General features: G+C 29.4%; 2 protein-coding genes across 2 annotated transcripts; both read left to right on the top strand.

Moving 5' to 3' along the window:
- Window positions 1-1,119: 1,119 nt before the first annotated feature.
- On the top strand, window positions 1,120-2,306 carry LOC107905362 (uncharacterized). The gene has a single exon (XM_016832011.2). It carries the CDS (start codon window positions 1,321-1,323, stop codon window positions 2,185-2,187), a length of 867 nt encoding a protein of 288 aa, XP_016687500.1. The 5' UTR covers window positions 1,120-1,320; the 3' UTR covers window positions 2,188-2,306.
- A 6,287-nt stretch (window positions 2,307-8,593) lies between these two features.
- On the top strand, window positions 8,594-10,897 carry LOC107905363 (fructose-bisphosphate aldolase 6, cytosolic). The gene is made up of 3 exons (XM_016832012.2): window positions 8,594-8,747; window positions 9,376-9,603; window positions 9,861-10,897. Exons 1-3 carry the CDS (start codon window positions 8,720-8,722, stop codon window positions 10,679-10,681), a joined length of 1,077 nt encoding a protein of 358 aa, XP_016687501.1. The 5' UTR covers window positions 8,594-8,719; the 3' UTR covers window positions 10,682-10,897.
- The last annotated feature ends 3,644 nt before the right edge of the window (window positions 10,898-14,541 follow it).

Here is a 14,541-nt window from a genome sequence, read left to right as displayed (position 1 = left end):
ATCATATCATCATGATCACCATCATCACCATCAATCCAAGCCCATGTTATCCAATAGCATTCAAAGTCACCCCACAATCCCATGTGTCTGTTCAAGTGTATATTAAATCAAATTCCTCTTGTTTTTATGGCTCTAACTTGACCTTTAAACTTCATTAATAATCCCTTTCACCCACTATTATATGGTATTTTAATTTCTGTTAATGTCATATTCATGTCATGTATTATGTAGTTAGGTTATCTGTTTTGACATTTTCCCTTTACATTATTTTCTTATAATATGGGACCATGTCGAGAGTTACTTGATGTTAATTTAATTAGATTCGTAATTAATCTAATGAATAAAGCACATGAAGCTAAACAACAAATTGGGCAATGGTCTTTGCTTTAAGGTTACGAAAACATCTAATATATGCATCTAGTTACTTTACTTTTCAAACTTTTGAAATTTAGGGTGAATTTGGATGGACGACCCGTTTACTTGCTGTTAGTGTAAAAATAGCAGTGGCGATAAAATTAAATACTATAACGGTACTATAGTGTGAGATAAGGAAAAACTAAATGCACTGTATCGCATATTACCGCCCATCCAAACCCACTATTAGTCTCTCTCTTTTTAATTGTAGGAATCCTATTTGATAATACTATTAACTTGATTTTGTGTTATTAATTGGACATTAGTTATTGAATGGTTAAAATATGTTGTTAGTCCTTGTAGTTTTTTAACTTGAGATTTAACCCTCTTACTTTTTTTAGCCTAAAAAATCCTAGTTCAATAATTATCGTCATATGTAATTTTCATTAAAATATGTTAACAATGTTTTTACTTTTTGTCAATTATATGTCATGCCAAATAGGACTGAGATTTTTAAATAAAAAAAGTAGGAGGATTTGATTTTTAACTTTTCAAATACATAGACTAAATATCAAATTTTATCAAAATATAGGGTCTAACAACATAATTTAACCTTATTAATTATCAGTTGGAGTTTGATTTCCAAATCTGAGACTTGAAATAAAAGTAAAAGGATTAAATTTCAAAATTTCAAAGAGTAAAGGGACCTAAATCATATTTAAACCTTAAGAAAATAGTATTTAATGGGATTCCCTTTTGGCTCTTTTCATTGCTACGGTTGATTTCTGTTCATCCTTTCGTCTTTTCTGCAACTATGAATTAGAAAAGACAGTTCCACATGGGAGAATTTACATACAGAATAAGACCTTCGATCTTCCTTTTTTTTTCCAATAAAAATGAGGAAATTTTTTTCCTGAATTTTCATTTTTCCTTTTTCGATTTTCTTTCTGGGTTTTCATTTAAACAATGAGGAGCATAACATCTTGTTACATTGAAAAAGCCATCAAAGTATCAGATTCTTATTGTTCATGGCCTTCAATTAATCAAGCTTATATATCACCCAACCATGTTCCTTCAACCCCAAACACTATAACATGCATATACAAAGCTAAAACCAGTCCCCAAACACGCCTTTTCATCACCCTCACATGGTGTAATATAAGCCAAGGCTTATCAATCAAAGTTAGTGACAACTTAAACCGCATCTCCGAATCTTATCATTTGAAGAACAACAAAGGTAACAAAGGGTTTAAAGCGTGTAATTCGGAGATTGAAGTCATTTGGGATGTTTCCAATGCCGAGTTCATCAATGGATCACCGGAACCAAACAGTAAGTACTCACTCATTGTGTTAGTCGACTCACGCATCTGTTTCATACTCGGCGATAACATAGAAGAACAACACGAAAAGGCTGACCCGTCGTTCAACTTGATATCGAGGACGGAAACTTTTATAGCCAACACGGTTTATTCCACCAAGGCAAGGTTTTGTGAGAGTGGGTTGGCTCATGATATCTTAATAAAGTGTTGTAATGGAGGGGAATTATGTGTAAGTATTGATAAAAAAGAAGTGTTTCAAGTGAAGAGATTGAAGTGGAATTTTAGAGGGAATCAAATCATATTTTTGGATGGATTATTAGTGGATATGATGTGGGATTTGCATGATTGGGTGTTTAAGCAAACAAATGGGAGAGCTGTGTTCATGTTTAGGACAAGGAGTGGGTTTGATAGCAGGCTTTGGTTAGAAGAAAAAAGTGGGTGTTTGGAACATAGTGACAAAGGAAGAGGTCATGAGTTTTCTTTGTTGATCTGTGCTTGTAAGAATCCTCGTTAATTTCTTTTTTTTTTTAAATTATGATTTAAGAAGGATATAGATGGTTAATTTGCTGATTATAGGGGAAATTATATGCTTAAGAGATTGAAATTTGTAAATGAAACTGAAATCTTTTTTCATGGATTGTTTCTGCATCAAACTCAATCGTTATACTTATGAGATAATGTCTACTTTTGATAAGTTTGAATCAATCGAAGGGATAAGCTTATTTATTTCTAGGTCAAAGAGCAATAATTCTAGTCATCGATATATATATATGTATGTGTGTGTGTGTTTGAATGGCCTTTGAAGAACTTTCCTATACCTCTTTTTTTCTTCTTTTCCTCTGCTTCCTTTTCCTCACCCATTGTTCCTTACCGAGATCTTTTAGATGGAATCCCATCGATTTGGATATCCATGTCTCAAAAAGAGGCGAAGCTAGAAACTTTTATATGGGTTAAGATTTAAGTTTTATATTGATGAGAGTTAAAATATAATTTTATTATTATATTAATTTATATTATTATAATTTTTGGAAGGATTAAATCAAAATTTTATCATTTTTTTAGACTAAACTATAATTTTATAACGTATTAATTTATAATTTTATAAATTTTGAAGGGATTAAAACAAAATTGTTCCATTTTAGGAGTCCAAGACCTTAACTCTCAAGTTTAACTCTAGTTGATGAAAAAAACAAGGCGGACAAAATTTTACCCTTTTTAAGTAAGTGAAGCTAAAATTGAAAATTCCTAACCTTTAGCCTTTTGACTGAAGGGGGAAAAGGGTTTGTTTTTATTAATTCATTTTTATTTATGTACATTTTCCCTAACTAATTCAAGTTAGAATCCTAATTTGATGTACGAGTAAGAATGACAATAGAGTAGAATGAAACGATTTTTAGACAATTCAAATCTTAATTTGATTTTTATACCTCTCGTATTGACATTTAAACTCAACCCTAAAACTTTAACTTGACTTGTCTCTAAATATTACAAATTTTTTATATATTAATAAGATTAAATAAAATATATAATAAATACATTTAAAAAAAACAGATATAGTTTTAAAAAATGCAATTCAATCCTGTAAGAAATAATTAAAAAATTCAAAAAGACATTTTTGGTAAATTTTTGTGATAAATGGTGTTGATTTCAAAATTTTAATTGCATAACTGAATATTTTAATTGCAAATCAATCTCTCAAATTGAAGTCAAACCGAAATTCGATGGATTCAAAGATTTGAACATCTTAATTTGACAAATTTTTTTTTTTAAAAAAGAAAAGGAAAAATCAATGAGTTATCACATGAAATAACATCAATTAAATAATAATAATAAACCATAAATTAATTCAAATCCTTAGCAATACCCCCACAGTTTAATCTAATCTTTATATCTATCCAAACAGTCCCTAATCTACCCTCATTCATTTTTGCTTTTTAATTTTTTTGATAAGGAGTGATGAGAAAGACGTAAGTTGGTTTTAAGGAGCAAGGGCTTGACTTCACACGTCTCTCTATTTGTCTTATCTATATGTCCCAACTTTCCCTTTCAATAATTAGTATTTAAAATTCCTAGCCATTCAAAATAAAATTATTTTTTGTCGATTGAGTCTCAATTCGATTGGTATGGACATTATTTCCAATGCAAGAGAATGTGGGTTCGAGTGCGCTGAAACGCATTGTACAAGCCCAATTTGCAGGCCCAGATTAAACCAAATGACCCACTAAACTCAAACCTAATACCTAACCCTAGCCCAATTAGCTCAATACCCAAAACAAAAAAAAGAAAAAAAAAGAAACCCTAAATCACCTAATCTCACTGCCTTAGTTGCATTGATAGTGCAAATAGCACTTGCCTCCACCACCGTTTGCCTGCCATACAAAAAGAAGAAAAGACATTAAGTATATATATATATATATAATAAAGTTTGTAAATGACTATAAAAAGGCCATACTAAAACCATTGTAGAGGGAGAAGAATTTTTTTTTGGGAGCAAATATAAAAAAAAAACATTTGACAATTTTTAGATCTAAGCACAAAAGAAAGCAGAGATCCAAGCAACACCAAAGAAACAGGAAAATAAAAGTTGAAATATCAAGAATCAAAATCTAAAACAAAAGGTGATATTACATTATTATTATTTTCTTTCTATTTATTATTTTTTTCCTTTTTATTTTATTTTCGAATTTGCTTACCTCTACATACAATATATCATAAGGACATAAAAAAAAATAAAAAAAGCAAAAAACGTACCTTCAGGAATCCAGCCACAGCACGCGGTGGCCGACGACGGCGACCAGCGGGGCATATGGCGGCTTGTTCATCGGACTTTAACTCTGGCTAGGGGGTGAGAGAGAGGGAACTCGCGACCCGACCCGCCTAGAAAGAGGATCCGCGCATTTTTTTAGCGGAAGGGCTATTTGCACATTTAGCCCTTCCGCTTTTTCATGTCTCTATAATCAAGTTATTGCTACTTTAAATTCGGCCCTGGAATATGTCCCGTTTTTTCAATTTGGTCCTCGACCACGCGCTGCTTTTTAGGATGGGGAATATTGTGTTTTCAGTACTTCTAGGATATGCGCATGCTGCAATTTGGTTGTTTTTCTTTTTGTTTTCTTTGAAATTCACCCCAAAATTCGTTTTTGCTTCGATTTTCGTCCCTCTTCTACTCTTTCTCATTATTTACTTTAATTTTAATTTTATTCATGCTATTATATTTTAATTACTGTTATATTTTTGTCATACTTATATATATATGTATATTATATATATTATATAGTATTATTAATAGTTTTACTATTATTGTTTTTATTTTTTTTATGACACCTATGTACTCTATAAATATATATGTATTATGTTCCATATCACACATATTTATATATCAATATTATATTATGTATATTTCTTTTTAAATACTATATATATATGTATGTATATTTAGATATTATATGTATGATATTTATGTTATGTACATACTTTTAATATTATCATGTATTTATTTTTTACATATGTATATATCTATGTAATATCATTAATAGTTATTTTTTAATATTATTATGCATATACTGTGTAAATATTTTAAATATTGTATTTTTATTATGTATATATTTTTAATACGGATACATTTTTATTACTCGTATATATATTTTAATATTGTATTTTTATTGTTATGCATATACTTTAATACTATATCATTTTTATTTTTATTTTTATTTTTCATATCATCTTATGTTTATGTTTTTCAAACTATATCATGTATATATATTTATATAGTTATTAATAGTGTTTTTTTTATTATGTTTATTTCTAATATGTATGTGTTATGTATTTACTTCTAATACTTTGTATTGTATATTCTTACTATAATCATTATTACCATCACCATTATTTTTATTACCATATTATTGTCATTTTTTTATCATTCATTATTCCCTATCCTTTATATATTATTATTGTTATTAACGTACATTATTACTATCAATTTACTATTAATTTTACTTTTATTATTACTACTATATTATTATTATTATCATTATCATTATTATTATTATTATCATATTTATACTTATATTTATTTTATCCTAATGTCATTTATTATTATTATATATATACATATCCTTTTACTACTGTTTTTATATACATATATTTTAAATATTATTACTATTTTTTATTACCATTATTGTTATTATACTTGTATCTATATGTATTTTGTTTTAATACCATTATTATTACTACTTCCATTATCTTTTATCTCTAACTATTATTATTATTTTATATATATTATTATCTATATTATTATTATTACTATTATTTTTTATTGTCATGGTTAATATTTTATAGCTATTATTTTATTACTAATATTACTATTGTTATATCTAGTATTATTTTTACTTTCATTATAATTACTACTATTATTATGGAGTCTTTAACATTTTTAATTTATTCGGTCATTTTCAAATTAGCATTTTTACGAAGAGGGATCGTATTTCAATGTCTTTCAAGCTTTCATTTTTTTTGACACTAAGACACTAATTAATCAACTAGGTACCAATTTTTCGGCGTTCGAGGGTGCTAATCCTTCTTCGTGTGTAACCGACTCCCGAACTTGTTTTCTTGATTTACGTGGACCAAAATCGTTGTTTAAATAAATTAAACCATTTATTAAAAACAACCACTTTTACAAGGTGGTCCAATCACACCTAAAAAGATTGGTGACGACTCCCGTTTTCGTTTTTCTCCAAGTTGATACCCGTTTTCCAAAAAAATGGTTACGACACGCATTATCCTCCTATTTATGGGTTAGGGAGGAGTTATAGGTAACTCTAGATATTGTGTCAAAAAGAACTAAAAATGATCAGAACTTATAATGAAATTATTCAAAAAATATATAATGAGATTGGGGCCAAGGAAAGCCTAAATCTCAATTTAGGCATTTATGGTTTTTCAAGTTGTTTCATGAAATTCAAACAAACAAAAAAAGGGGTCTAGGAGAAAGAGAATGTCATTTTAGTTGCCTTTGATTAGAGCTTCACGCGGTGCTACAAGACCACGATGAGATTTGAATTAAGAATATTATGAATATCAAACGTTCAATTTTACTATTTCAACCATAACATAATTTGTTTTTTATATGAGCGTTTTATAAATCATTACATAAATTTTTTTCCACTTATATAGTGGGCGTACTATATTCTTGCGAAACATAAGAAGTTTCAGTTGTCACCAACTACACTTATTATACACCCCAATAGAGGTCAATAGAGGTGAATTTAAAGGGGTAAGCAGGGGCCTTGACACCCCAAAATGGAAAATTAACATTTCAATCCCCTCATAAATAATAAATTTAAAAATTAATATATGGTAAATTTGTACTTTGAACCCAAAATGGAAAAAAAAATATTTTACTCCTTTCAAAAATAATGAAATTATAAAATATTAAATGATAAAACTATATCTTGGCAGCTTCAAAATTTATAATTCAATTTCGACCCCTCCTAAAATAATTGTTGGATTTGTCCTTGCACCCCAAAGGATTTTTACAACTTAACAATGATGACACTCTTAATTGTACATTAGATTAAGGTAGATCCACGATTTGGGCTAAAAATAAAATTATGTATGCATATTATTCTAATTGTTTATATAAAATATATGAAACGATTATCTTCAAAATAATATAATTTACTTTGTAAAATGATGATGATGATCTTTATGTCATTAGTGATTAAAGGTCTGTTTGGCAATACTTTTGAAAAGTGCTGTGAAAAAATACTTTTGAGAAGTACTTTTGAAAATTTCAGTGTTTGGTATTGCTGTCAAAAAGTGCTTTTGAGAAATAAAATGTCCATTTTAGACATGATATTATAAAGTAACAAATATGTATTTAAATAATGTTCAAATTAGTTAATATTATGATATTTTAGCAATAATATAAAAAATAAATAATTATAACTTATTGTTAATATTTTAATATATAATATTAATTTTAAATATTTCTAAGTAATTAATATTAATTGTTTAATAAATTTAATTAGAATATATAAACTATATTTAAATATTTAAATATAATAATTAAATATTTGTAATTAGATATTGACACAATTGTATTATTTTAAAAATGATTTTTTTTAATTTTTAATTAATGCTTTTAACACATTTGTATTATTTTATTTTAAAATGTACTTTGAATATATAACTCATATTAAATATTAACATAATATAAAAAATATAAACTTAACAAATTAAAATATTACATATATTTGAATTAAACTTCAAACAAAAGAAAAAAAAGGGGGAAAATGGATTCTAACGTTAGAAAAAATGAAAAAAAAAAAGAAAAAGAACAAATAAGGCTAAAAAAGTAATATAGCATCAAAAGCACTTTTGGGCTGAAAAAAGCACCAAAATTTCTCCTTTTTCATCTGAGAAAAATGACTTTTCTTAAGTTGAAAAGCTTCTATTTTTTACCTCTGTTCTTTATTGCTTTTTGTGTAAAAGCACTTTTTCCCCTAAAAGTTCATCACAAAATCAATGACGAACGCAGTCTAACTTGTGCACAAACTTAATCAAGGGCTTAATAGATAGTAGGTTTGCTTATGAGTCGAGCTATCCACTCAAACTTGAAGGTCCACTCGAAATTTGAGAAGGTTTGGACAAAAATATCAGGCCCGAAAAAGGGCATGGGCAAAATAGTTATCCTGTTAAAATATGTGTTGGACTTGAGCTTGAATAGTTAAGGCTCGAGTTTGATCCAATCCATTTTCTATGTTTATTATTGAGTATAACTTCTACTTCAGTTAAATTTAAAAAATAATCTTTTCAATTAAATTCTGTTTATTTGTTTTAAACTCTTTTACAATACTAGAGATAAAAAATTCAAGGGCAATAAACAGCGTTAGTTATTCTCTTCCATTAACTCTCCATTTTTGCCGCCTACTTTTCTCATTTAAAAACCGTTTCCCTCCCCTTTTCTCTTCCACTCTTTCTTTTTTTTTCCCTTCCAAACAGACACTCTCAAGTTTCTTTTGTTCTTCATTTTCCTTTCAATCATGTCTTGCTTCATTAGCAAATACGCCGGTAATATTTTTTCCTTTAATTCTCGTCGTTAAATGTATATGTTCTTATATAATCTTAACAATCTCTTTCGATTGATCTTGTTTGTTTGATGTTAGATCGATAATTTGATGACAAAGTTTGCTAATAACTGTTTGATTAAATTAATTGAGCAATGAATTTATAATTTAGCTTTATGCACTAATCACATCACTGATTTTTATATTTGATTTAGTTTCGTTAATCTATGCAATAATCACATCATTGAAACTAGGTCAATCTGAGTTGGAGGTTTTTACAGACGAGAAACCTTCTTTAATTACAGTTTAATTAGATTAATTTAGTAATGACTTTATAATTTAGCTTCATGGCCTATTCACATCACTGATTTTTAGATCTGATTTAGTTTCGTTAATCTATGCAATGATCACATCACTGAAACTAGATCAATCTGAGTTGAAGGTTTTTACTAACGAGAAACCTTCTTTAATTACTGTTTAATTAACTTAATTTAGGAATGAATTTAGAATTTAAATCAATTGATACATGCAGGAGTTAGGTAATAAGTGGAGTAATAGGTCACTATGTTTCAATTTATAGTTTCTTTCGGATCTTTGTTTTTGTTATTATAATTTTATATATAATGTTGCAGATGAGCTAGCTAAAAACGCTGCCTACATCGGCACACCTGGGAAGGGAATCCTTGCCGCTGATGAATCCACCGGCACAATCGGCAAGCGTCTTGCAAGCATTAATGTAGAGAATGTTGAAGAAAACAGGCGAGCTCTTCGTGAGCTCCTCTTCACTGCTCCCGGTGCTCTCCAGTTTATCAGTGGTGTTATATTCTTCGAGGAAACACTATACCAAAAAACTGCTTCTGGTATTATTATCCTTAATAAATTAAGAATGTATCGCAACTTGATCTATTGAATCGTAATACATAATTCGAAATTGTCAAAATGGATATCAATTCGTTTACTTTGTGATGTTTTGGCATTCTTTTGTGAGGTTTTGTGCTTGAATTTAAAGAGAACAATTTTGATTTATGTTTGCAACATAGCCGAACGAGTTCCGTCATGACAATATGGATTTTTAATGGATTATAGTTGGTTTCTAAGAATTGGTTCTTGATTGCAGGCAAGCTTTTTGTTGATGTGTTGAAAGAATCTGGTGTCCTCCCTGGCATCAAGGTTGACACCGGCACCGTTGTCCTTAATGGAACCAATGACGAGACTTTCACCCAGGGTCTTGATGGCCTTGCCCAGCGTTGCCAAAAGTACTACGAAGCTGGTGCTCGGTTTGCCAAATGGCGTGCTGTACTTAAGATCGGCACTATTGAACCAACCGAGCTTGCAATCCAAGAAAACGCCAATGGCTTAGCCATGTATTCCGCCATCTGCCAACAATGTGGCTTAGTCCCCATTGTCGAACCCGAAATCCTTGTTGATGGACCACACGACATTAACAAGTGTGCTGCGGTAACCGAGCGTGTCCTCGCAGCTTGCTACAAAGCTCTAAACGACCACCATGTGATGCTCGAAGGTACATTGTTGAAACCCAACATGGTGACACCCGGTTCCGATTCCCCAAAAGTTGCACCCGAGGTTATCGCCGAACACACGGTTCGTGCCTTACAACGAACCGTCCCACCTGCAGTCCCTGCAGTAGTGTTCTTATCTGGTGGACAAAGTGAAGAAGAGGCTACCGTTAACCTCAATGCCATGAACAAGCTCAAGACCAAGAAACCATGGTCACTGTCATTCTCATTTGGACGAGCTCTTCAACAGAGCACTCTCAAGGCCTGGGGTGGGAAAGCGGAGAATGTGGCGAAGGCCCAAGAGGCTTTCCTCGTTAGGTGCAAGGCTAACTCCGAGGCAACTCTTGGTACCTATAAAGGTGATGCAAAGCTTGGTGAAGGTGCTGCTGAGAGCCTTCACGTTAAGGACTACAAATACTGAGAATTTGGGCCTCTGCTCTAATGTGTCATGTTTTGAAGACTAACTTTGGCATTTATAATTAGGCTTTTATTTCGTTTTTTTGGGTGTGGGGGGTTTTCTGTCGTTTCCCATCGAATTTTGGGGTGAAATTAAACAAATCTGCATAGGAGCATTTGTGCTCGTTAAATGTGGACTCTTAATTTTGTTAAATTTATATTTACACTAAATTTTGCTCTACCTTTAACAAATATTCTTAACAATATTTTTTTAAACAATTGATTAAGTTAATGCTACGAGTTAATTCAATATTAATTAAGTCAAAAAAATTAAAAACCTAAAATTTTAAACAATTAATAAATATTACTGCATGATATTTTTGTCTTTTTATATATTTTTATATAAAATTTATATAAAAAAGCAATTTAAAATTTAAACTTAGAATAAATTTAAAAAAAACTCAATAATAATAATACTTGAAGACAATAAATTCTCTAAATTCTTAATTTTTTCATTTTAATTAAAGCTTAATTATTATTTTATGTAAACTTTTACATAATTTCTTTTTTTATTAAGTCAAATGTGCCGTAATCTAATAATTAGTTAGGGATTTGGGAGTTTAAGAATAATATAAGAAATGAAAAAAATTGAATAAAATTTATAAAAAAATATTAAATTTAGAATGCAATTCACTAAATTTCTTCCTAAATGAAGCACATACAGCTTTGGTTGCCACAGTTTTAAGTCCGTCCAAAGTTTTAATAACCTTATAAAACAAACTTATAAAAAAAAAAAGTTGGATTATGACTTTCACACCTTATAAAATATTAAGAAGTACTTCTACTATAATTTATCAAAATTTAGTTTTTTATTTTATGAAAATTAAGAAATTAATGCAATTTGAGAATACCCTTAAATCTTTAAATTGTTTATATGAGAATCAAAAGTTTAACAAATTTATATAAAAAAAATTAACAAAAATTAATAATTCAGCAATTTATATACAATGAATCGATAAAAAATAATTATTTAAGTTCTTTTATTTAATAATAATTGGGTTAACTTTTTAATTTTAATAAAAGATTATGACCAAATTTTGAAAAATAAAAATAAAAGATGAAATTAATAATTGAACATAAAAAACATGGCACGTGAAGTGTTGCATAATGGGCTGGGTTCAATGTCTTGTTAATATTATGATGCTATGCTTAAAACTCCTTTGTTAAATATTATAGAAATGTTCATAGATCGAGTTAATTTTATGTATAAGCTTAGCCAGACAAATATATAACAGCTCTTGAATGGACAATGAGATGGGCTTAAAACAAGGGGGGAAATAGTTGAAGAAATTGTGAACTTTTATAATTTGTTCTTGGGGAAGAAGGATAACAATATCAGTGCTTCAACTATTGATCTAATAAGATAACTTTTTCCAACTTTTGGTGAGAAAGAATGATTTGATCAAGTCTATCGAGAATGAAGAAATTAAGGTTTCTATGTAAAAATTGTGACAAGGCATCTAGATTAGACTTGTTTATAAGTCAGGTCATTTATTCAAGTTCGAAAATTTTCTTAAAAAATGGGAATGTTTGGACAAAATACAAGACCTAAAAAATAGATTTGGGTAAATTTTAAGATCTATTTTCTATATGGGCTAGGCATTGTGTGAGACTTTTTTGACCTAAGCCCAGCCTAGCCCAGCCCAAATATATTATGTTATAAAAAATATTATATTAATTATGTATGTTAAATAATAATTATGTATATTTCTATTAAATTACTAACCTAATAACAATTAAATTCATTAGCCAAAACTTAAAAAAAGAAAAAGAAAAAACTTACCCAATCAAAATATAAAATATTAAAAATTATACTTAATACAATAAAATATTTATTATTTTTTGATATAATAAAACATTTATTATATTTATAATTATTTTTTTAATATAAATACTTTTTAATGTATTTTTAACGTGTTAAAAACGTTTTTAATGCATTTAGTGAGTTATATTTTTTAAATTTATTTTTACATAAAAAAATAATTTAAAAATTCAAATATAGGTGAGTCGAATAGGCCCGCATTTATCTTTTTAAAAATGGGTTGAATTTGAGCAAAAAAAAAAACTTAAACATTTTTTAAGCTGGACTCAGACTTGAAAAACTAGTCTAAATACCTTGCATGTTTGAACCCGATTTAACCTAATCTATGTAGACCTCTAATCTGGATTCGATGGTCCTGCTCATTTTCTGCAAGCTATTTGAGAAATTGTGGGCGCGGATGATAGTAATATAGTGAAGAGTTATTTTAAGTCGGGGTATATTCATTCAACTTTTAACTCTACTATTGGTGTGTTGGTTCATAAGAAGAATAATCCTTTATGCATCAAGGATTACATGCCAGTTTCGTGTTGTTCTGTAATCTAGAAATGTAAAATGAGGATTATGGTTAATAGGTTGATGTAGTTGCTTCCTCGATACTAATCAACCTTCACTCAAGGGAGAGGCATATCAAAGAATATTTTGCTAACCCAAGAGCTTGTCAAAGGTTATGGTCAATCATCTTTGTCCCCAAGGTGTACATTGAAGTTTGATCTTCAAAAAGCCTTTGATTCAGTGTGTTGGGAGTTTTTAAAAGTGGTTCTTGATGCAGGGGGGGTATATATATGTCACTGTTATGAATATCTGTCTTGTATGCTTAATGAGGCAACAACTAACAAAATTTTATAGTGTCATTCCACAACTCAGAAGATCAAGCAACTCATTTGTGCTTCGTGGATGATTTGCTCATTTTTGTTGAACGAAAAGTTGGAGTTCAATGTGTTCTTAAGCAATTCTATAGATTTTCTGGTTCGAAGCTAAATCCTAGTAAAAATGAGATTTTTTTTTACAGGTATCTCGAAATCTGAGTTGCAAGAAATTCATGAGATTACTGGTTTTGTTGTGGGGAAGCTTCCTGTCAAATACTTAGGGGTGCCCTTGGTTACAAGGAAGTTATCTATTAGAGATTGTGTTCCTATGATTGAAAAGATCGAAGGGAGAGTGAATAGGTGGTCTACAAGAATGCTCTCTTATGTAGGTTGAGTCCAACTGGTACATGCAATGCTCTTTTATATACAAAACTATGAGGCTAGGCACTTAGTTTTGCTAAAGGCTGTGATTGCAAGGATTAATCAAATATCCATGAGATTTTTTTGGAATGGCAATGATGACAAGTTAAGGGTGCTATGGTTAGCTGGCAACAAGTTTGTAAACCAAAGAGTGAAGGGGTGACTTGGATTAAAGGACTTGCAAAGTTGGAAAATGGCCTGTGCCATGCAGCAGATTTGGTTCATAGTGATTCAAGTTGGTTCTTCGTGGATAGCTTAGATCAACAATTATAGATTAAAGGGTCGACCCTTCTTGAAGATCATTTCGTTGTCAACGGAGTTGGAGTTCGAAGTTTCGCTTTTTTTTTTTCTCAATCAAGAAAATTTATTAAAATAAAATAGATATATAAAACGGTGTCTGCAATTACACTAATACACCACGGTAACATTCAATTTTTAACAATGAAATTTTATTTTTATCAACGTTCTTACATAATTCCATTACTAACAAGTGTTGGGTACAATAATAAGACACATTATATTTCTACAAACCTGTAAGACAAACATTGTTAAGAATGATAGTCACTAACTTTGAATATAAACCCTAAAGAACAGAGATTGTTTTGTTTACCACTATATTATTTATATAAGGTTAATTTTTTCTTTAGTCCTTATACTTTGAAAAAGTTTTAGATTTAATCCCTATACTTTTATTTGGTCATTTTTAGCCTTTGTAATTTTTAAATTTCAATCCTCTCCAAACAGTAATTGTTAAATTCATTAAGTAAAGTTATGCTA

Source organism: Gossypium hirsutum, chromosome A01, assembly GCF_007990345.1.
Source record: "Gossypium hirsutum isolate 1008001.06 chromosome A01, Gossypium_hirsutum_v2.1, whole genome shotgun sequence".
In the NCBI taxonomy this organism is placed as follows: Eukaryota; Viridiplantae; Streptophyta; class Magnoliopsida; order Malvales; family Malvaceae; genus Gossypium; species Gossypium hirsutum.
The sequence above is the reverse complement of the archived record's forward strand: the minus strand, read 5'-3'. Positions and strand labels throughout refer to the sequence as shown.